The sequence below is a fragment of the Chiroxiphia lanceolata genome, chromosome 3, assembly GCF_009829145.1.
Source record: "Chiroxiphia lanceolata isolate bChiLan1 chromosome 3, bChiLan1.pri, whole genome shotgun sequence".
In the NCBI taxonomy this organism is placed as follows: Eukaryota; Metazoa; Chordata; class Aves; order Passeriformes; family Pipridae; genus Chiroxiphia; species Chiroxiphia lanceolata.
This window is the reverse complement of record NC_045639.1, coordinates 37,505,032-37,529,043: the sequence shown is the minus strand read 5'-3', so window position 1 is coordinate 37,529,043 and position 24,012 is coordinate 37,505,032. Positions and strand designations below refer to the sequence as shown.

The following is a 24,012-nucleotide window of genomic DNA, read 5'->3' as shown; positions in this document are numbered from 1 at the left end:
AACTGGCATCTGCAAACTAAAGTATTCAACATACTGTGCTGTGTAGTCATTAGAATAACAACATGGACAGTCATTTGCAGCTCTTATAAAGATCCCCAAAAGCCCCACACATCAAACTTTACATATCAATAAGTAGGAAGAGATTGAAGCGGCTTGACTTCTTCTAAGATACCTCAAACACTCCTGGCTGCATAGTTTTTCCTGCCTTATTTGACTTGGCAATTTTTGAGGCTGATTACTGTCAGCCTTGGGGATCCTCAGAAGCCTGTATAGTAAGGCACAAATGAGAGACTGTGACAATTCTCTTACTGAAGATGCAGATGTGAGTAAATGTTATTGGTATTTATGCACTTTGTTAATTTTTGCTGAAGGCAGTAACAAGACTATATGCATGTTATAAATGAAAGAGATCTAGGTTACATTCACATGATTGTAAATTATTGACTTTGCTTGTCCTAAGTAACTACTTCTATTCAGCCAAATTTACATTTAACATGCTCCTAAATTCCTGTTAATTTAATTTATGACTTTTTCTTCTCTTATTTTGATTCTCTTCAAAGGAAGTGCATCTTATCTTACATTCTTTCCCCAGTGGAAACTGGGGGAATATCTGAATCCTCCAACTAAAAAAATTAAATTCTTAAAATAATTTCAACTAGAGAACTGTTCTGTAGTTACATCAAAGTTCCATTTTCTAATTCTGTTACATTTTATTCCTTGCTTTTAGGAAAATGTGGAAATTGATAAAGTTAATACTGAAATAACAACAGGTATGAAAAAATGTTTCTCGTTCTCTGTGTTGATCTGTGAGTTCTGCCCAGATTACTATGGAAACTGAGTTTGTCTGGCAAACTGTGTTTAGAATAATTGGGATGCCACTAGTGGATGACATCACATCATCATCTGCTCCCTCCTGATTTGCAGTTATTTCGCAAAAGCCAGGCCAGGATGCAAGATATGCAAGGCCTTAATTGCTGGTTCTTTCCAAGTAGACATGATGACACCTTTCAGAATTTTTGCAAATGTCAACTACGCAGACTTTTCTTCCACATAAATATTCTGGCAATGAATTACTGAAATAGAATAGCAAGAGCCAGCTTGAGTCAAGCATGAGCGAATGGCCTCACAGACAAAATCCTCAAAAGTGGGTGAAATGTTAGAAGGAAAAATCTTCTCATAATATATGTCCTTAAAAAATCATAAGAGGGAGCCAAGTGCTTAAGAGTTAAAGCTGTGCAAATTGAGTTGGTGAATTTGCAAGAAGCAAATCCTCTAGATTCTTCTGAATCTTTTAGACATCCTCTGATGGAAAGCAGAATTTACCAATAACAAGAAATTTGATCATCTGCAATACGAATTTAAGTTATTTGGCAAAAAAAGCATGCCCTGAAACAAGAATATTCCTAAGCCTTGTAGCTGCCCAATGAAACAGACACTCCTGTTAGATCTTGCATCCACTGAATGAATGTCCACTTGACTGAGGACCTTCATGGGACCTGCCAGCATCTCCAGCTCTGGGGAATTCACAGCAAAAACTCCAAAAAGGTTCTCTGTGACCTGCACCTTGCATTTAGCAAAAGTTTTGGACTGAATAAATAAGTACAGAATAAATAAGTATAGAAATCTATGCTTCCAGAATTGATGTGCCATTTAGTTATGACAGCCTGTCAGCTGTCCTGATGACCCCTGTCTTGCACTCCTTCTCCACCCTCACCTGTGCTTGCAGTTTCTGTAAAATCAATGGTTCTGCTCTATAGAGGTTCCCTGCATCACAGAGCAATAGTTCTGGTTGTTTTAGATAAGATCATGAAGATTGTTCTGATTTCTTTTCACCTGTCTTTATCTATACCTGTAGTGTTTTCAGAGTAATGCTATCTTGATGATGGAGTTTATTTTGAAATTCACCTTTTTTTCTAGTGTTATGCAATTTTTGTGCATTCAAAAGCACTACTAAAAGTTTTTGATAACTTTTATGATCATTTGTGTTCCAAAGCAGAAGACACAGCTACATCTGAGAATATCCAATACCCAAAGATGAATGTACAGTCATCCAAGGCTAGAGTAGGACACTCACCAATACTGGCTTCTGCTCATGCAAGTGGCTGTATCCGCCTATGGAGTAGTCAGGTAACTAGCTGAATGTCTTTGGGATGGGACTGGACCACTGAGAAGATAATTCCACTAAACTTTGGAAAATTGCATTTTAACTAGCAATTGCAGAAGCAGACACTTATTGCATTTTTCGCTTATTAGTTTCTTCCATGGACACAAATGAGTTCTGTTTTAATAACTGTAGCAGGGAGTAATGGCAAGTAGAAAATGCAGAAACTTATTTGAAATAATTGAAACTGACTGTAAAGTTAAGTGAAAGTCTAGAATTTGATTTTTCACTCACAACATTTGCCTTCTAAGAAAGGATGATAGGCAAGGCAGTGTCCTACTCACAGAAGAGGAGAAATATGTCTGGAACATTGCACAAGCCAGCTAGCTAGCTCTAGGAGGTTTACAAACCAGGAGTGAATAGTATTCTAACACATAGTGCCTACAACTATTATGATCTTGAAAAGCCAGTCCTGCAACTGAGTGCCGAAGGCTTAGTTGTCATATCACCTCAGATTTCTAAGACTCTATTCCAGAAAATTTGTTACTTTAAACAAGAGGTACAAAGTAAATACAGCAAGAAGGGGAAGTCATATGATAGGTAATATTGGTCATTCTGGCAGACAGTGATCATAATAGGTCAGCCATGTAAGGCTTTAACAGGAATCCCAGCAAAGGCAAGTCATAGAAAGAATTTTTCAGAACGAAAAGGTAACCTTGCAGATGTTTCATGCAAAAGTAGAATATGATGGTAAATGTATCCAAGTAGAGTATGTGTGGGCTTTGTTGGTTTTTTTTTTAATTCATCATTGATATATTAGTCTGCTTAGATTCCTTTAGAAATCTCCAAGTTCAGATGACAGTGATGTCATCACTGGCATGATTTTAATCATCATTACATGGATGACAAAATCAAGAATCTCCTTACCAGCAAGACGTTCTCCCTCACGTTCTCCCAAATCTGAAGAGGCAATAAGGGAGAAAGTCTACTGGTGCTTACTTGAAAAATATAGCAAGTTGGTGAAGGAGACATCATGGGCCCATTCGCAACAAGAAACAACTTTTCAATAGCAAATGAGGTACATAGTGATGATATTCCGCAGCAAATGAGGGGTAAGTGGTGAATTAGGGGTAGGTACAACTAGGCTGAATTGCCTGAAGAATTAAATAGCTTGTTATTTTGATGCGCAAGAGACAGCAATCCAGAAGAATACACCACAGCTGTCTTGGTCATTCAGTAGATTTAGGAATTTATCTTTTTTGGAAGCTTTCTGAATAGATGTGAGTTCAGCAATACTGAATAGATAAAATCAATGGCACTCGACCTCTGGTGCATTATTATTTTTAATGTAAGTATTATAAGATAAATATGTGGTGTTTACTTATGTATGTATGTATTTATTTATTTTAGGGAGACTTAATGAAAGAACTTTTGCCATTTTCAAAAGATCCCTCAGGTCCTCTGACAGTACTGTGTACAGACATCTCCACTAAAATGCTTTTGGCAGGCAGTAAAGGTGAGTAAATATCTTCAGGGCAGTCTGTAGGACCGCAAAATATCACGCTGTAAATGTGCCAAAAATGTGGAAACGAAGGTCCAAATGTTGCCGTATTTTTTCCATCAAAGCTATAACTGAATAATTGAAAAAGGTGTTCTGTCGTATAAAAGGATGGTAGATTAAAGCTTAGCATTATAGCATTATCAGTAGCATTGTTTTCATAAAAGACATTACAATTTTTTTGACTCACGTGCCCTGCATATACTTCCCATCTAAATTATGGTATCAATACCAAGGGCAAAGATTACTGCTAAGAACAAGCAAAAATTTCAGATCCATAGTAATAATGCTAAATAAAAAGCTGTAGCTGGGGCTGTACCAAGAGCCATGATTCTGACACTGTTACGGAGTGCGCAGCAATGGCTCCAGCAGTACACTGCTACTATGGAAAAGCACTTGTGTCTGTGCTAGCAGCTCATTGCTAGACTTCTAATTTGACACCAAATCTGGCTTTCACTTGGCAAAATGTCCAAGAGTTTATCTGCTGTCTGATTCTTGTCCAAACCTTTAGAATCACTCTGGCAATTTTCCATCTCTGGGTCTGTCATAAGAGATTTTTTTACTTTAAGGTGTCACTTTTCTTCTCAAATAACTATTAGAACTGTTTTCTGCCAACTTCCTGCTCTTATGTTGTAAAAAATTGGATGGAACAAGAGGATTTTTTTCCCATTTGTTTCAAAACTGAGCCACAGATTGACACTGAAAATGAAGAGGAGTTTCCACCCTCTCTAATTCAAATCAGTAAATGAGTTCAGAGAGGCAGCATGCATTGAACAGGATTTTAATTAGTTGTGGAAAAGTATCCATGTTATTACCTATTGATTTGATACTCTCCCTTTGCCTTTTTGTGTTTGTGTCACTGTGTATTTGTTTTTCGTGCCTTTTGCACTGTTCTCTGCAATGCTGCTACCAAATTCCTGTTCCAATTACAGATTTTTCCTTGTTAGGAAAAGGTCAACTTCTCTGCCAGCCTCATTGCTTGGAGATGTACAGTCCTAGAAATCAGATGTGACCAGTATGAAAGTTGGAATTACACAAAAGATTCCTCTGTCTAGTAGCAGAAATGAGAAATGAGGCAACTTCATCAGGAAAGAGGGAGCCTAGGCAGGAAACTTAGCAGTTGCGGGTCACAAGGAAGGTGGTTCTTTGATTCTTGTTTCACGAGTGCACTAAAAGGTTGTAAAACATTAAGCTTTCATTATGTATACAATTAAATGTTGTCCATTTTACTAGGATTGAAAACCAATTTAATCCCCAGGAAGCTTTTGTACCTCATCTGTGCAATAGAAAACTGTCTTGGCAAGATGACTCTTATTTTTCACTCGTGTAATTTAAAGAAAAAACTTTATGTGTTTTCCATTTCAAACCTCTCCAGTCAATTACACATTGCTCAAAATGAGTTTATACATTTCTTTGCATATTGATTAATTAATAGTCCATTATTTTTACTCTATGCTTGACAATGAGATAGTGACATTCATTGTAAAATGACTGACCTGTAGTACCTGCTTTATTCTGCCCAGTGTTTACTAAGAGCAAACGGCAGCAACAAGTGAATGTGTAGCACTAATGAAATTTGTTGATGTTTTGCTTTCTCCTTTCTTAAACAGAGGGATATGTTATCTGCTGGAACATTGCCTCATTCTTAGAAGATTCACAAAATAAAAAAAAAGTAAGGAAAAATCTGTCAGATTTTCTTAATTTGAACATTATACCAAGATAAGAGAGAGAAAAATGGATTCAGAGCTCTAGAGAGACTAAAGATATTTCATGCATATAAAGATCATGTGTTGTGCTTGAAATAATAACTTGATGCTGTGAAAAACAAGAAAAATATAATTAAATGGTGTTAGCATTATTCCATTGTGTTCCAAGAAGGTACATTAAGAATTAATTTATCCATTGAGCGGCATTTCTACCATATGCCATTTGCAGGCTGTTTCATGGAGGGATTACTTTTTCATCTCTTCTAATTTTCAGAAAGACATGGTGATAAGTCAACTAAGCTAGCAACCATGGTGGGATACAGAACTGCCTCAAATGTGGTTATGTTGCTTTTTTCCCTCAGCAAGTAAAGGAGAAGCTCTGCTGGAGGGCACACAACACTGAAGTGGTTGACTTATTTCATGAAGAGGAGAAAAATGTGGTAGTGACAGCATCCATTGATGGTTCTGTCAGGTACAAAAATGACGAATACTTTTACTGCTATGGCAGATCAGTTGAACTGTCTTCAAAGTTCCTCTTCTTGCTGGACTTGTATATAGGCTAAAACTTAAAATAAAAATAAAATCACTGAAGAAATTTTGTGTAGATCCTGCTCTGGTGGCATCACCTTACTGTAGGAACAATTCGGGATATTGGTACCTTTACTCCTCAGTTTCATAAATATAAAGTGAACTGTTTGTTTGTTTTCTGTTTTTTACAACAACCTTCTGAAATTTTTTTTACTTTCAAATTACATTATACAGTGAACTTCAATCTCTTTGTTGTTCTTTTATGACAAGCATACTGAACTCTAGAACAGTGCTGCAGAACTTGTTATTGTAGACAGGTATTTTCTCACTTTTGTTCCACTTCTAAAAGTATCCATTTTTCCTTTCTGTCCTTTGGCACTGCTTCTACTATGTCTGTAGGATTTGGCATGCTGACAGTGGATACTATTTTGGTTACTTTGGGCAATCTAGGAAGTTTGAATTATCAGACACCAGTCGGTTGATTTTGCCTCCTGATGTTAAGAACTTTACTGCTATAATTAAAGAGGAAAGCAAGCCTATGGAAAAGAAGGTTGAATATCCTCTCATGCTGGACAAAGACAAGTAAGATCTCATAAATTTACATTCATGTATGATTGGGGAAACAGTTTTGAAAATACACTTTAAAAGCATCTTTCACCTGAAGGTCAGAAAAATATTAGTACTGTGAGTTATTTAGAAAAATCCTTTTTAAAGTTGTTTTTTACCCAGCATGGATAAATCTTTTAATTGTTATGACTAGGTGACAGTCATGATTAGGTTCAAGATTTGAATTCAGTAGTACTGATGACTAGATCATTGTCTCAGCTTTTAGCCTATTTATAGTCTGTATATTACGTACACTGTTCAGGTTAGCAGCCTGTTACTTTCATATTCGAGAAGTTGCTAAACTTCTGATGTCCCCAAAAACATATTGACAAATCTTAATGTTAATAGTTTCAACCAAAACACAAATCCTTCTAGAAGAATAAATCAAATTTAATCTTTCAGTTTAAAAAGTGATCATCTTAAATTTGATGAGATGTTTATGGGTACATTCATGTACATGGATAATGGATTCACAGATCACGACATTCTGAAACTGGCATAAATGTTGTGTGTTTTATAGCAGCATTGGACTTTTCTTCTAGGTAGAGTTCTCAAGGGATATGGCTTAGTTATAACTCATTGGTCCTTGGTCCTCTAATTTAAGTCATATCTCTAGTCCTGAACTCCCTGGTTCATTAATTAGTGGGTTGACCAAGTGAACATAAACACTGACGAAGACATCTTCAGCGGCAACACACACAAGTGTCTTTAGTAACAATGTAGTCCAAATCTGGGAAAAAAAATATTTCAGGGCTTAAAAAGTCATGCATGCTTTAACGGTAGGATTTCATATAGCATGTGCAGTATGAGGCTGTCTTTTAACCAAAGCACTTTGGGACAATGGAAAATCTCTAGGGTGTTTTACTGTTACCCCATTTAATTCAGTATCCTGCTAACACTTGTTATTCCATGGAGTTCTTGCTAATATGAGTAGTCTCACTGTAGTCAGAACAGTAACTCATCAATAGAGAGAAGTGCTTGACTGTGTTTGAAGGACTAACCCCTGTAGTCCTTTAGAATAGTCAGCAGCTAGTTTGAAATCTCTGAAATCAGAGACTATCATTAAGTCAGCTAACCTTAAAGAAACTTTCCATTAATTACATGTCTGTGTCAAACTGTGACGGCTTTTTGAGGATTCTTCAAATATTTCAGTAAAGGAGATTGGCTATCATACATTTAAACACATTAATTACACAAAGACCAAGCAAATAAAAAAACCTTAACTGTGTAGAGAACCGGGAAAAAAACCAGCCACATGCTGCTGTACCCTCCAGCAGATCAATACATCTAACTCAGTGTCATCTGCAAACTGAGGGAGCACTCAGTCCCCTCATCCAGATCATTGATAAAGGTATTAAACAGAACTGGCCCCAATACTAAGCCCTGGAGAATACTATTTGTGACTGGCTGCCAGCTGGATTTAATTCCATTCATCAGCACTCTCTGGGCCTGGCCATCCAGCCAGTTTTTACCCAGCGAACAGTACACCATCCAAGCCATGAGCAGACAGTTTTTCCAGGAGAAAGCTGGGGGAAAATATTCCCCAAATGTGCACATACCCAGAAAGGGCACAAACCCATCTGAGTACAGTTTAAATGAGCATCTCAGGTGATCTATTGAAAAATGCTAGCACGTAGATAGGCCCATACAGAAGAACAGTCTCAGTTTCTCTCTGTAGTTCATAATTCCTTAGCTTATGTGATCTGACTTAATTTTTCTGATTATAAATGAAACTGTGTTAATCTGCACTATCAGACACTCTAGATAGTTTCTTCTCATGGCTAAGTTTGGAAACCAGACAAATGAGCAAGAGAAACCTTCTTTTTACAAAAGTTGTGTTCAGGAATTGTAGTTAGAACTGATGGAAATCTTGAAAAGCCATAAGACAGTGAGCACAAGGCTGTTATAAGAAGTGTTTTTATTAACATGTCCTGCCTTCTACTGCCTTCTACAGATGACAGCCAGTTCTTAAATTGACAAAGTGTTAGTGAAGCACTTCATAACACCTATGAACGTCCTAATATAAATTATATTGTGAAGATATATGGAATAATTTATATTTTGAAATAATTTCATTTTGGAACGAGATAAGAATGTTGCATTCAAAATCATCATATTGATAGGAACATGAGATTTTTTTTTTTTGTCTTGTGTGTACAGGTGGAAGTCCCTGACCAGATTACCTTTAGTTTTAGAAAAGGCTCAATATAAGAATGTAATTCAGGACTTCAAGTTTTTCCAAGCTCTGGCTCCTGAAAAGGTAGCTAATGTATATGACAAATTTGTTTCTGTTCTGTGCAACATATAGGAAATGCAATTGTATTTCTCATTTAGAAATTATCTACAAATAACCCTATGTATCCCTATCATTCCATGGACAAGCTAGAACAAAAATGCCTAAACAGAGGGATCTAAGAAACCTCCCTGGTTTTCATTCTCATTTTTCACATTTTCAAATTTCAATTTACAGGATAGTACGCTCTGATTCACTGGTTTAACAGAATTAAAAAAAAACCAAACATACAAACCCAAATACAAACAACCACCAAAAAACCCCCACAACCTAGAATTTTCCCATACTTCAACAGAAAACCTAAATATCTTCAGTTTACTCGAAGGAAGTGTGAAAATACTAGAACAATAGACAGTGATTCCTAGTTACACACAATAATTCTTTTAGGGTTCCTATGAAATCAGAAACCAGGAGAGTTCTGAGTTAGATTTCATTATGAATGCTTTCTACAACTCTAACTGAATATCGGTGGAGCTCCTCCATCTTTACCTGGCTCAGCCCTTAAAAGTCATGGGAACAGATAAAACTATTTCTCTTGCAGTTGTAGTAGAAAAGGAAAAATGCACCAATTATATGGCCCCTGGCCAAAAAAAGCTTCCATTCACACCTTTCTGACCATTCTTTGCCAAAAGTTAATGGTCAACAGCTAGTGAGGGGTATGAACTCTCAATATCCTCTCCTAAACTTTGTGGTACCATGAGTCTGCTGCATACCACGATCTCATATTCTAACGTGGCCAGCAAAGATCCAAAGAGTAGTCAGTGAAAAACAACATGCATCAAAGAGAGAAGGCAGTTTTCATTGGTCCCCTGCTGTTCAACAGCTGTAGATACAGCACTGTGTAATTAGAAAACAGTATTAGTGGGGAAGAAATATGTTGATGCTGGTATAAAACATTAAATTTACTGTAGCAAAGTCAGTGGTTTAGTACATTGTTGGACATGTCAATAGAAATTGGCTTGGCTTTGGGTTTTACCAAGTCACTCCAAAAAAGGATTGTCTGGAGGTCTCATAGCAGAAGATATTTGATACACATTAGCACTGGAGTCCCATTCTGACTGAGCTTTCAATGAGAAAAAGGTTTGATTTCCTATCATTTGCCTTAGAGCAAAACAAAACAGCAAGCTTCGGTTTGCAATTCAGATTGGAGATGTGCTATTCAGTGGCATTGATTAGCTCTCTGTAATCCAGTTGTCCTGTTTTTCTGAAATGGTTAATTCCTAGTAATCAATGCACGTCAGTAATGCTTAAAATTGACAGACAGAAACTTGAAGATATTCCTTTAGGAATGTTTTACATTGTTGAAGATGTGGTACCTCTTAAAGTGTTACTACTGCAGCACACTCAGTGTGTAAGACCGTGAGAAAAATGTAAGAAAATCTCTCCATAATGGACCATTTCAAAATAAACTCACATTTTCAAATTTGAAGGAAACAAGAGTTCTTTGCAGTAAATCAAGTTGTGGGTGCTTTTTTTGTTTCCTTTTTGGAGGCCCAGAAATTGTCTTCTTCGTGTGAAATCACAGCTATTTCATGTAGAGGCAGTTTCATTTCCTGCCCTGTCCATAGGTTAATACCTAGGTAAGTCTCAGGATACATGTGACTGTGGATGAACTGTCAAGGTACCCCAAGTATTTTCACAGATTCAAAGCTTTCAGCAATTAGCAGAAACATTTTGTTCATCTGCATCTTTCCCAACTGGCTGCTAAAGTGTTTGTGATTTGCACAGCCTAACAGAAGACTGACAGCTGTGATGAAACTATCATCTGGGGGAAAGTCCTTACTCCATTACACCTTGGCTAGACTTGCACTGTCCTCTGCTAACATGCATCCACCAAACCAGACAAGTACCCTGAAAATTATTCCTTTATTGAGCCTATCCAAAGTGTTAATAGGAGAGAGAACTAAGTGTTTAAAACTAGCTTTAACTTAGGTGACAAAAAGCATTTTGATGTTAATTATCTTGATTTTGTGCCCCTTGTGAAGCTGGAATTTTGCTGGTTATGCATTTTCTATAGCAGAAGATTGATCCCCTTCTATGAAAAAAATGTTCAAGGCAGTTTTTACATGGTACAAAGAAAACCTGTGCATAAACCATAATCTCTACATAGTAATGCTATACATTTCTTCAGATAACATGAATGTTAACATGCAATTCAATAACAGAAGTAATGTCTTCATTACCTTTTGGCTTCAGCTAGTAATGCACTGACTTTGGCTTCCCTTGGTCAGATGGAACCTCAGGAAATTTTTGAGGCTGGAAGCAAAGAAGCTGGTGCAGTATATGGGATTCTTCCTATATACGAGGTGAGTACAAGTGTTTTCTCCTTTTTGCAGTGGCGCTCATACAGCAGAAGCCATTAGCAGTAGGACATTATTACAGTGATATACTCTGACATTCTATTGTTAACTGTCTGCTTCTCAATTTAATTTTCTCATATGATTTGCATTACCATCTAACCAACTCCATCTGATGGAAGCTTGAGATTCCAGCTGAAGTGAGCATGCCAAAAAGTGAGTATTTCAGGCATTTACTTCTCCTGTTCAACCTCACATCATTAATTTTTTGCTCAAACTTGAATCTTTCAGCCAGCCCAAAAACTATTTATTCTCATCTGCCCAAAGCTTTGGGTATTGTAAGGTAGTACTATTTTATGGATACTATTGATTTGATCTATTGCAAGCTGTCTAGCAAAGCTTCCTGGGTTGTTCTTTCTATGGAGAAAGATTGGAACATTCCATAGCCCACCTATCATAGGATGAAAAGAATCATCCCTAGCAAAGGTGCTGATCTCTTTCTATAGGGGGAACCTAGAGAACTAGCTTGGATAAGACTCCTAACTCCTAGATGGCTACTTAGGTGGGATGAATAGGGTACTCTGCAACATATGTATGACTTAATGCTTGTACATGCAGCATTGCAGAGTGTCTCAGAAAGAGCAAAATCAGGAGCACAATGTTCAAAAAGTTGGCACATTTGCTATTCTTCTGACCATTAATGTGCTTTGGAAATCTGTGTTTTGTTTTCTTTCAGAAAAAGAAAATCAAATACAGGGGGTCTTGTGCCTTGGTAAATTAGGAGCAGCAACTGCTCTGAAGCCAATGGCACTGCAATGGATTTACAATTAAGTGAAGTCAGACTTTTTTGTGAGCTACATGTACAAAAAATAATTTTTTTGTCTATTCTATTACAAAATGTTATCACTCTGGTCTATTCACCTCAATATATTAATTAGTTCTTGAAATTTTCTAAAGGTCTTCAGAGGATCAAAGCTATGAAGTCCACTGGATGGACAATGGATAAAGATTCCAATGAAGATTAGGGTCAAGACAAATAAACATAGCAACCATCTTCATAAAAGTGTAATAGCAGATTCCTTTTATCATATTTTAATTTTTTAATATTATATTTAAAATCCATTTCATTATTAAGTAGAACATATAGAAATCAAATCTTTACTTCTATTCCAGTCCTTCATGCAGAGAACATATTCTAATAAAGCCAGTGTATGATTATAACTAGATACTCACAGAAAAGCCCATTTGACTCCACTTCTTGATGGTTAAGAAGGAAAAGCACCTTACTATGATTAACTGCTTAAAGATTCTGTGATTCTGTGATTCCTTCCAATTGTTTTGTTAATGCTATACAGACAAGTCTTCAAATTATTATTTTAATACCTTTTAGTGCCAATATTTTGTTTGTTCAGAACATGCCTTGACCAGAATTGTTAGCAGTACGAAATGGCCATATTAACCAAAAAGTTCACTTTCAGCTGCTCAGATTCCTTTAAGTTTATGCTGTGTTAGAAATGCACTAACATGTAATAGTAGGAAAAATCTATTTAGATAAGATTTTTTTAAAATTCGTTTTTCTGGTCAGCTTACTGCCTGTCAGTTCAGGTTTATGGGGGAAATCCTGATCCCTCGTGGAACTAATTTAAATCTCAGCAATGCAGATTTAAAATAGTAAAAAACACTATAAATCAACTCAATTGACCCCAATTATTTTCACCATTTTATTATTATATAATACATACCAAGCCTAGGGCATGATAGATATGTTTAAGGGAAGGTCCATGTGTTCAGTGTGTAATAAGGGTGAAAGTTTAATAGCATTATTTTATCATTACTGTAATTCAATATGAACTGCTTATACCTAACTGTTGTAAGAAATTTCGAAATTTTTAAAAGTTGCTCAGCATATTTTATGATGATCAGAAAACATACTCCTTTTCAGTAGTTGCCAGTGGGTATTTACTTAATGGAAGACTAGTAACAAAGTCATTCTGGTGGATTTTGAATTAATTAAATGTGCTAAAACCTACTTAATATCTTCCCAATTTTTATGATTGAACCCTGAATCCCTTATTTAAGCCTGTGCCTTTAGATAGCATGAGAAGAGAACTGGCAAATGTTGGAAACTGATATCCTCAACGACATTTAAGAAAGGTTTCTCCCTTCTTTCATAGCACACTAATGTCAGAAAGTTTTGTTCTTCTTGTGCTTTAGTCTCTATTCTCATCTAAACAGAGTCCAAATCTTTAACTACCATGGGTATTAATAGCATCATATTGCAGCATCTTTCATCCTGGGCTGCCCAATGAGCTGGCATTCTGCTTGGGAAACCACATGGTAAAAGGGGAAGGGATCATGGGTTTATGTAAAAATCACTCCCATTGAAATCAGTGGATAGCCCATTGAACATCTAAGAATTCATTATGGCCCTGAAACAAAGATCTTAATCAGGACCAGTGTAGTATTTATTATATAAAAGAAAATGCTCTTGCTTGAGATCTCAGATAAGATATCTGCTTCCTTAGGGAAGATATTTCAGGAACTTCAATTATCAGGAATAAATAAAACTGGGTTTACACTGACAGAAAGATGTGTGAATTTTAGTGCCCAAGGAGATTGGCTGTATGATCCAATCTAACTTTTTGAGTGACAGAAGGCAGAGAAACCAAGAATACCTTCTGTGGCCAAATGCCTGTTTATGTTTCTATTTTGGTTTCCAGTTGAAGGGAGCATTCTAAGGGTCTCAACATACATTTGCTCCCAGTTATTCTCCATGTCAAAACTGCTGGTTTCCTCTCTGCTTCAATTTGTCCAGTTTGAACTTCTGTACATTGAATATCATACCGAGTTTTTTTCTGCCAGATTAAGCTTCATCAGCCATCAAAAATCCTTTCCAGAGACTATTCTTCTTAATCAAAGAATCACAGAATGGTTTGGGGTTGTGGTGGATTGACCTTGGCTGGATGCCAGGTGCCCACCCAGCCACTCTATCACTGCCCTTCCCAGCCAGACAGGGGAGAGAGTAAGGTGGAGAAAACAACTCGTGGCTTGCGATAAGGCAGCTTATTTAAAGCAAAAAGCAAAGTGGAAGCTTGCGCGTGCAAAAGCGAAGCAAAGTGAAAGATAGCAGGGTTTATTCTCTACTTCCCATGAGCAGCGATGATCTGCCACTCCTGAGAAGCAGGGCTTCAGCACACGTGATGGTTTCTCAGCAGGCAGCCATTGGAGGCAATGAATGCCCACCTTCCTGCTCCTTGCCTCAGCTTTTATATCTGAGCTGACATATGATATGGAATATCTCTTTGGTCAGTTTGGGTCAGCTGGCCTACTTGGGTCCCCTCCCAGGATCTTGCCCTCAACTGAGGAAGGAATGTTACAGTGCTGATGCTGTGCTCAGCAGTAGCCAAAACACTGATGTGTTGTCAACACCCTTCTAGCTGTCAATTCAAAGCACAGCACTGAGGGCTACTAAGGGGAAATGAGCTCCAGCTGAGCCAGACCCAATACAGGGGTGGAGGGGTGGCCTTAAAAACCATCTAATCCCAACCCCCCTACCATGGTGAGGGACACCTTCCACTAGACATGGAAGAAGTTCCCTAAAGCCTCATCCAGCCTGGTCCTGAACACTTCCAGAGATGAAGCCAATGTCTCGTCTCCATGATCCAATCAACTTGTCTGAGATGAGAGTAAGGAGTGGCCTGGGCATTTAGCTGAGGGGAAGTGCATTGCATCTTCAGGAGTCAGTTATAGGCCTGGAAGCAGTGTGTTATACTGATGTGCCACTCAGTCTGAACTAACAAGCCCTGTCAGCTCCAATAGGTTCTGTATGGCTCTGGCTCCAGTATCCTTGCAGATGCTCCACAAGCCTCTGGTTCTGTTCCCTCCAAAACCCCTATGAAACAAAATCAGGGGAGTGTGATACATAGAAATCACATCTCCAACTGTGTGAGCTTGAAGGCAAAAGCAAAACACAGTGTTCTCCTTTACCCAGGTTCTCTGAGCCTCCCAATTACTTTTGGTAGCAAAGTTACCAGTAGTTTGAGCTTCATGAGTCTCTCACTATAAGGCAAATTTCTGTAGACTTTTTATCTCTTTTTAGACTTTTCATCACAGTGGTTATCTTTTTGCTAAGTTTCTGCCTTAGAAATCCATTTTTTACTCATAATCCTACAAGAATAATGTACTCAAAAGAAGAGTTAATATACCCTGCTGTTTCTGCCTTTTAGTTCCTTGTTTATGCTTTCAAAGAACATGTTCATCCTCTAAGCCAGAAGTGTGCCTGCTGAGCTCACATTCAATTAATTATCCATCATGATTCTGCAATCCTTCCTGGCATTTCAGCATTCCAGGACAGTGCCACGACATGAGTACATACACAGAATACATATTCGACTGTCCTTTCGCTAAAGGTACCACTCCTTGCCTAGTGTGTCACCTTAGTGAGTAATTAATCCATATAAATAGTGCCATTGTTACCTACTATTTTGAGGAAAACAGCAGGTTTTCTATATCACTGGCATTGAATGGTGTTTGATCTGCTGGCTTTCTTGAAAAGACATTCTTCTCATGAGCTGAATATACAATGATTTGCAATGTTTTACCTGCCTCCAACTTGTAGGGCTATGATAGATTTAGCAGTAACTGTGTTTTTTCTTTAGCAAAATATCTTGTGGGAGTATATTTAAATTTATTGTGATCAGCTGTACTAGGTCTGGCTGGGATGAATGTAATTTTCTTCATAGCAGCCTGTATGGTGCTGTGTCCTGGATTTGTGACTAAAATAGCGTTGATAACACACCGGTGTTTTGGCTATCGCTGATCAATGCCTGCGCAGCAACAAGGTGCTTTTTTCCCACACCCAGTGAGTAGGCTGGGGATGCACAAGAACCTGGGAAGGGACACAGCTGGTACAGCTGGCCTAAACTGTACTATTTAGAACTATTCCATACCATATAACATCCTGCTTAGCAATAAGAGCTCACAGAATGGAGGAGGAAACTAAGATGTTCATGGTTATAGTGTTTGTCTTCCCTAGTAACCGTTCATTATGCATGCTAAGGCCCTGCTTCCCAGAAAGTAGCTAAACATCTGCCTGCTGATGGGCAGTAGTGGTTGAATTCCTTATTTTGCTTTGCTTGGACATGCAGCTTTGCTTCACCTATTAAACTGCCTTCACTGTGGCCTATGAGTTTTCTCGCTTCTGCTTTTCCAAATCTCTTCCCCCGTCCTACTGGAAGAAGTAAAGAAGCACACAAGCAACTGGGAAAGTACCTGGTGTCTGCCAGGGTCAGCCCACTGCATTAACTAACATTGTGATTAAAACTAAAATCAGCCTTGTCTGACAAACCAAGTGGCACCAGATAAAGTGTAATCTTCCATTTACTATTTATGTTCCCTTCATCCAACCCGTGATTTGGCAGTTAGTGTATGAAAGGTAACATTCCTGGAATTCTGAGTCCTATTTCCCTTTGAAACACAGCAACATCAGCTCTCTTCCAATTACCTGAAAATTTCCTAGTCTTCAAAGAATAAAAATGAACAGGTCAGGTTCAGAGAGCTCCTTACCCATTTCTTTTGATGCTCTTTTGTGTTACGTTTTATCATTGTGCAATAATTTCTCTTTGATATTGTCCCTATTAATAGTTAGACCTAAACTATTTTACTGTGGTTGCAAGGTGCAGATCTCCTACTTCTCTTCAGTTTATTAATTGACTATTTACTTCTCAGAACTATTTACTTATTGTTTTCTTTTTACCAAACTTTTAGCACTGCTACAATTTCACAGATTCTTAATTTTCAAACGTTGCTCTTTTCAGTCTTGCCTTCTGCTCCCTTTGGTTTTCCTTATCAATTGCCTGTGTTTTCCAAGAGCCGATTTGTACTCATGGCTATTCATGCCTCTATATTCTCCACTGTGCAGAAAAACCCATCCATGATGTAGTACTATTCCCAGTAACAATCAAGTGTTTAATCCTATGCTGATTTAAATCAATGGACCGGCTATCAGGAGGGAATCGTGCTGTAAGGAAAACTGTCAAAAATGCATGATGTGTATGTGCCTTCCATCCAGTCACTACCTTGCTATTTAAACAGTGATAAATTTACAGTACTGTATTCTCAGATTTTTTCCCTAATTCATTAAACTAACAAAACCTGAGTAGTTCAGACTGCATGTCATTGCTCAGCATTACTGTTTACTTGAGTTCCAATTCCTAGGGCTTTATAAACACCAAATGGAAACCAATCCTGGCCTCAAATATTTTACACAATAATATTACCCAGCTGTCTTTCTTAAGTGTCAAAAGAAAAGCAGAGGCATTTATTTCTTTGAACAGATAATCCACTAAAGCACTGCACAGAATTCATTAGAGGATTAGTTGTTTATTATGTGCTAGAGAATAGAGGATGACACTGGAAAGAAATTAAACACAGAAATACTTCAGAATATACCCACTTATAGCAGTCTTTTCAATGCTGGATCTAGTACAAAGCTGTGTGTTAATGGACTTGTTGGTATTAGCTGTGGATTTTCTCTATGTCGATGTCTCTGTATTCCTCTGCAGGTTAGTTTCTTTCCATCAGCATCCACAATTATATTGCAGGCTTAAATGTTCCAGGTGAATGAGTTGATCCAGATCATTACTGAATTAAGGAAAGGTACCCTAACAACACAACCTCTTTCAGCATGGCAGAAATTCATGCTTGTACTGGCTGCAGTAGTTAGTTTGCCAGAATTTCATTACAGCCCTTGCCAGTGCTTTACAAAATCTGGGACGTTCTTCAGCTGCCCTCACCCACTGGGGTAGTTCAAGCTGAATGGCATCAACGGTGCCAGAACTACGGGAACCAAAAGTCTTTGTTATGTATCCACCACTATAATAGCTCCCATTATTTGGGCTAGGATTGGATGGAGAAGGCACACAAACATAATTGCTATTTTGTTCTTCAATATATTTACCCAAACTTCTATTCCCTGAAACCAAGGTCTCAGAAGACACATTGACTAGCTGATTGGACAGATGGCTAATTGAGGAACATGATGCAGAAAAAACACCTGAGTTAAGGGAAGATTTTGAAAGTGTGTAACCTAGTTCTATCCACCTTTCAGGATGTGCTTGTCCATGGATATCTAGAATCAGGCCCCCTGACATCTGTGATTTTGCAGTGGTCAAAAATCCCATATAGTCCTCCCAGGCCTGTTCTGCTTGGGGAACTCCAAAGGAGGCTTCTTCCTTTTCCCTGTTAGCATCCATCTTGAACCTCTGTAGGTGGTTTATAATGATATGTGGGAAGAAGCCATCAGTAATATTGTTGATTTCTTCAGCAAGAGTCTGAGCCACCTCTATAGTATACCTGTCTTGGTTGGTAGGCACTTTGCATTTCTCATAATTTTGAATACTTCCAGGAGGACAGTCATGAGAGAAAATACAGGAGGATAACTTCGCATCCCAACAGGCAGCCTCTCGATCAGGGATGTCTTTAGGTTCCATTGACCCACCATGTGGGACAGAGAGAATCAGGTTCATGTTGCCCACTTGATATTCTGTGAAATTATTATGACCAAAAACAACATCTTTGGTGCCACTGACTTTCAAAAGCAAAGATAAAATGGAAAGGAGGAAGAGATACATATTTTTCATTTGCTGTTGGAAGACTCAGGAATGTGGAATATATCAGTACCTATAAAAAAGCAAAAGACAGATTATAGATCACTTACATCTGGGAACACATTAGAGACTGTTCAGCTGCTGCTGGAATTATTAGTTACTGATTAAACTATTGTAATTTTATTACGTGTAGCACAAAGAAGGAAACCTATATGAGAAACAGAAATTAAAGGGCATTTATTATGGCTAGATGTAACTGATGAAAGGGAAATAGCAGGTTACTGGCCCTCCCTCATTTCCCCAGAAAGCAAAAACAATATTTGATCATCCGATCTGATTCCAGAGAATTAGTAAATCCCAGCAAAATATTGAAAATAATTTTTTTCCCAAAAAAGCCACCCTATTTTCACCTCTGAAATGTAAGAAAATTCTGGCAAAATTTGATAGAACATCTCTATTTCATTGACCCACGGGAAATATCTTTCCATTATCAATGTATAAACTAGAAGCTATGTCAGCATTGGGCTTCTGTAAAATAAGGAGACAGATAAAAATTGAGACCTACCACGGTCTGTCTCTAACTGTACTCCAGGCTGAGTTATTTTGAGACTTCTATAGATAGGTAGCAGTGAGTTCTTTAAGTAATGACTCTGTTCTCTTTAGTTTGCAAGTCTCCGTCCTCCTCAAGGGACATAAGATATTTTTAAGCCCTCAATAACTTTATCATTTTTTGGAAAGCTGGAATTCGACAAGATGCTGACAGGTCTTTCTGGTTTGAAGGCATGAGGTCTCTAGAAAGATCAATGTAACTGTGTTGGATGGATGTAATATGAATCAGTAAAATCAGTAAAAAGCAGAATAAAAAAGGATACTTTTCCCTTCCATTAATAAAAAAACCCCTCAATATAGGCCAGATGAGGAGTATATAGACACATGCATTTGCATCACATCATCTGAGTCAGGGTACCCCGTTGTCTGTCCTGCCCCTGTCATTACATCATCTGTAGAAATGCAGAGGATAAGAGAAGCAGACAAAGGAGAAAGAAAGAAGATCTGCAAGACTCTATCCACAACACCTACCTGAGAGCATGTATGACAGCAGCCAGTAATACTGAGAGGACAGGGTGCAGTGTGGAAGCACCCTCCCATCCCACCTACTCTAAGAAAGGGAGAGGGCAATTTCACACAAACAATGCAGCAAAATATTTGTTTCCTGCTATGAGGGAGTGCTACTGGCTTTTTAGAGGTAACCTCTGCTGCCCACTGAGCTGGTCCATTCTGAGGAGCCTGTACCTGAAAAGTAGACATCTATCTTCCCCTCTTCTTTCTGGGCTGAAACTCCCATAAAAGTCTGTGAGCTGCAATCAGATCTCCAAGAATCTAACCTACAGTTTCCTGCAGGGCATGATCAAAAGATTTTTTGGTTTCATTTTAACACTTCAGTTAAAAGGTCCTTTTACTTGAGCTAAAACAAGATTTTGGCTTAAAACAAGACTTTACCCAAGGTCTTGTACTTCCTTGGACTTCCCTGAGAGACAGACTTGCTAGTTCACAGTTCACATTACCAGAAACATTGAGGAAAGGGAATACTGTCAAAATCCTTTTTCTCAGAAAAGGATTGCACATATAGAGTAAGTCTAGGAATAGCTTACCTCAGGTGCAGTGGGGTCCAGCAACAAGTCAAATAAATTAACAGCAATGACTCCCAGGAGCTGCTCCCCTGCCCCAGGACTCAGGTTTCCTTTGTCTCAGGCTCTCGCTTAAAATACGATGACACAGCTGTTCCTTTCCCACCATCTGCCAAACTGTTTGTGGTTATCTGCATCAGTTTGCTTGTCCTTTAGCAATTTCTTGTTAATGACTGAATTGAGCTGTTAATGCTACTAGATCATGCCTTAAAGATATATGGAGAGAGAGCTGTGGAAAATTTCCCCAAATGGAAGAAAGTCACCTTGACACAGCTGAAGCTCTGGACAGACTTGGAGAGTCTGGAGGAACTCAGTGACCTCAGATTGGTTTAAAGAGTTTTCTGGACAACATACAGGGGATGCAGAGTGTGGGCTGATGGATAGAGTTAAACCTAGAGTGGATTCAGAATTTTAAGGTAAAAAGCAGCTGTAACTACCTGGATGGACAGAGGTCAACATGCTCCCCAGAACACAATAAACATCTGCTCAGAGAAACAGAACGAAGTGGAGACTACATGGCCCCCCTCCATTCTAATCCCAGCAGAATGGGAGAATGTTGTGATACTAAGACTGTACAGTACCTGTCTGATAAGGGAGAATCAAAATGTTCTGCTTCTGAAGCCAACAACCATGTCAAACCCCTTCCTCAGGTGCCAAACCATGAGTACCCCCTCCTCCTATTAGGTACACCAATCAGAAATAAAAAGTATTTATGACTAGAGCCACTCAAACTTCACCCAAATATAAAGAAAACAGTTTAAAAGTAAGTTTGGGGTAGGGGGAAAGTGGGAGAAGACCTCCACTGAAACTGCTGGGATCTTCTCCTCTCTCAGAGGGATGCCTTGAGTGAGAAATATGCTCTACACATGTTAAATGCTGCTTTTAGGACTAGAGCTTTTGCTTGTGCTTACCTCATAGCATATTAATTAGATTGCTTCATATCAGAGCTTGTGCTTGCTTAATATATGTACCAGCAGATTGCTTTAAAACATATTTTTGCAGTAGACCCTATCACTAACAACCTTCAAAGCTTATTAATCTGTCACAATTTGTATTAATAAAAAATGTTATTCCATAAACTGTTAAAGTGAGTCCTAGCAGTTGCCAGCAGAGGGTAACACCTTGGCAGGACCCGCTGACTGGTCCTGGCTTTGTTGAGTTCCCCCTAACAAGGGAGGTCAAGGTACCCTCTGATCTTATGAATCTGTTGATGAAGGGTCTCCTTATGAGACACTGACAGACTATCACACACCAGGCTCTCAATTTTCCTGGGGGACTGATGAGCAAAAACCTGAACTCTCACCTTTCACGTGACACAGAGGAAAAAGGTTAAGTCACAGTAATACAGGGTAGAACTCCTATTCAGGACTTCATCATAGCAAAACCCACACCTTTTCAAACAATTTGAACTGAAAGGATTGGTGCCCAGAGAAGCACAGAAGCACCTGCAGCTAGAAGGAATATGCTAGAAAATTTACCTGTTAATCTTCTTCAGCACAAGGGTGAGATCCATGTGCATTAGGAACAAATTAACTGTAACAGGCTCCAAGTCCTCTACTGATTGTAGGCAAACTTACGTTATTGTGAGGTTAAAAAAAAAAAATCCACAATAATTTAAACTGGTAGTAATCATTGCAAGGCTAGCTTGAAGATTTACCTGTAAAGAAAGGGAGAGTTTCTCCTGCCCTGCACCTTCAAAAGTGAAACTGAACTGCCCATTGCACCGGGCTGCAGCTGAGCCTCCCTCTTGTCCCAGAAGTCTCTAGGGGCCAAGCTGAGCCCTGCAGCCACCTGGAACAGAGGTTTCACCTGCCCCCGGATGTAATATTTCAAAACGAAAGATCACAAAAAGGGAAAGAAGATATGCACTGGTACACTAGAGCTTACCATGCTTTTGTTCTATATACTGACATATGTTTCTAGAGATCAAAAAAAAATTGCCACAAGCAGCATAGCCACACCAAAGGTAAGCTCAGAATAGCTAATAGAATAGAATCAGCAGATAACCAAATCCAAACACTGGCAACACATCGTGATGGCAGAGAGCACGTTTCCACTGGCAGTAAGATGGGAAGAGATCACAAAAATTATGCCTCCACTCATTTCCACAGGGTCACTCACGAGCAGCTTGGTTTTGCCATTCACTGTCACACGTGGATTAGTGGTTCTTTGCCTTTACTGCAAAAACCCAGGACCAAAGACAGTGTCAGAAAATCTTGGCACCTTCAGTCAAGCACGCTAAGTTGAGCTCAATGAGCTTGACAAAGTATGATTTGGCAGAGCTGTGACTCCTTTACTACCTTATTGTCATGAAGAAGCTGGTGGGCACAGACCTTTCTGAAGCAGTAAGTTTGCACAGGAAGGGAATACCGGAATTACCCTCACAGATCTCTTGCCTGGAAAATGAATCTAAGAGCTGTGTTCATTCAGTAGCGAAGAGATAAGAACTGTGACCAGACTAATGAGATTACCTGGGATTCTGATGCAGGAAATTAATATGGGTTTCCTTCTGCTCTCTTCTGTACCTGTCAGAGGCATTAATAGTTTAAGAGAATTAGTTGGTAAGTGGGATGCTGCTCATAGGACTTGTGCTGTTGGCCTGGCATGACTGAAGAAGATGGCAGTTGCAATATTAACTCAATATACCAGGTTTTTATTAATTTTATTAACACTATTGATACAATATTTTTCTGATAAATGAGGAGCTTTTAAAAACATTTCCTTTGCTACTAAATATGGTTTTAAGGATGTCTTCCTCTAGACTTCTCTCAAGTGTGTATGAGAGCGTTCACGAGTTTACTCATGGTAGTAAAGCCTGGCTTCTTAGATAAGTTAGAAAAAGCCGTGATAATATATTGTCCATAAACAGAAATTTCAATAAAAGAAACATAAAGGGTACAGTGAACGTAATACTGCTACCTACCAGAGAAAAATCAAATTTCCTTTCTAAGAAATTGATTAAATAGTCCAACTAAACTTCCAAATCAACTTCGTGAAATAAAACTGATCACATTTTTAAGCAGCGAAGACAGTATATTAGCAGTAATGAGGAGTTCACCAAAATTTTGGAAAAACTGGTATAAACGAGACTCATGATCTACTAATGTCACCATAGCTGATGCTCTAGTTGTGAGCTTCAGCACAAGTGCTGGTTTTCATTCTGAGTATTTTAATCTATCCCATGAAGTCAATTGCAGCACCACCAGATAGCGTACAGAAGTTTAGTAAAAATCTGTAAGACATCCTTTTCCATTGTAGTGCATAGAAAAGACAAAGTTTGCTTTACTTGGCTGTGTAAAGGTTAGTTGTTTACATCAGACATAGCGATCCCATTTCCTCCCTTTAGTCAGTGTTGAGAAAGAAGCAGTTCTAGAGGTACTTCAGTGTACTCATCTTGGGCACCTATCTCAAATTTCCATCCGCAGATTCTCGGGTCAGGGTGGCGACGGCTTCCAAGCAGACCCCGGACACCCGCCCCCACTCCACTCCGCTCCGCTCCGCTCCCCTCCCGGAGCGCACTGACACCGCCCACAGGGGGGTGGAGCTCGCGTCGTAATGGCGTCTCTCCCGCGCGGGGCACGCTGGGGCTCGTAGTCTCCGCGCGCCGGGGGCGGGGCCACCGCCCTGA

The 24,012-nt window shown here is 38.7% G+C and overlaps 3 protein-coding genes across 10 annotated transcripts in view; 2 read left to right on the top strand and 1 right to left on the bottom strand.

The window, feature by feature from the left end:
• Positions 1-12,158, top strand: part of WDR64 (WD repeat domain 64) — a 76,638-nt gene extending 64,480 nt beyond the window's left edge. The window contains exons 21-30 of one of the 2 annotated variants that reach the window (XM_032684512.1): positions 728-770; positions 1,994-2,127; positions 3,512-3,617; positions 5,270-5,331; positions 5,728-5,837; positions 6,293-6,475; positions 8,660-8,759; positions 11,024-11,098; positions 11,272-11,305; positions 12,047-12,158. In XM_032684512.1, coding sequence (XP_032540403.1) covers positions 728-770; positions 1,994-2,127; positions 3,512-3,617; positions 5,270-5,331; positions 5,728-5,837; positions 6,293-6,475; positions 8,660-8,759; positions 11,024-11,098; positions 11,272-11,305; positions 12,047-12,114 — 915 coding nt within the window. In that variant the 3' untranslated portion in view covers positions 12,115-12,158. Of the gene's footprint in view, positions 1-727; positions 771-1,993; positions 2,128-3,511; positions 3,618-5,269; positions 5,332-5,727; positions 5,838-6,292; positions 6,476-8,659; positions 8,760-11,023; positions 11,099-11,271; positions 11,306-12,046 lie in introns of those variants that run through there. The other variant, XR_004356452.1, reaches the window with a different exon arrangement.
• The window catches only part of EXO1 (exonuclease 1), a 30,383-nt gene continuing 17,657 nt past the window's right edge, over positions 11,287-24,012 (top strand). The window contains exon 1 of the mRNA XM_032684514.1: positions 11,287-11,305. The gene's annotated coding sequence lies outside the window, so the exon portion shown is untranslated. The remainder of the gene's footprint in view (positions 11,306-24,012) is intronic.
• Positions 17,455-23,868, bottom strand: LOC116785256. Of its 7 annotated transcripts, none has more exons than XM_032684518.1 (5): positions 23,764-23,868; positions 22,856-22,909; positions 20,349-20,501; positions 19,777-19,855; positions 17,455-18,769 (listed from the first exon to the last, which is right to left on the bottom strand). In XM_032684518.1, the coding sequence occupies exon 5, from the start codon at positions 18,727-18,729 to the stop codon at positions 17,770-17,772; it is 960 nt and encodes a 319-aa protein (XP_032540409.1). In that variant the 5' UTR covers positions 18,730-18,769; positions 19,777-19,855; positions 20,349-20,501; positions 22,856-22,909; positions 23,764-23,868; the 3' UTR covers positions 17,455-17,769. The 7 variants fall into 7 exon arrangements, with proteins under 7 accessions (XP_032540409.1, XP_032540410.1, XP_032540408.1 ...); XM_032684519.1 differs by having other exon boundaries at positions 19,777-19,850; XM_032684517.1 differs by lacking the exon at positions 19,777-19,855.

Excerpts from the sequence above, each read along its gene's own strand:
- LOC116785256 (XM_032684518.1), bottom strand. The coding sequence starts at position 18,729 with ATGAAAAATATGTATCTCTTCCTCCTTTCCATTTTATCTTTGCTTTTG.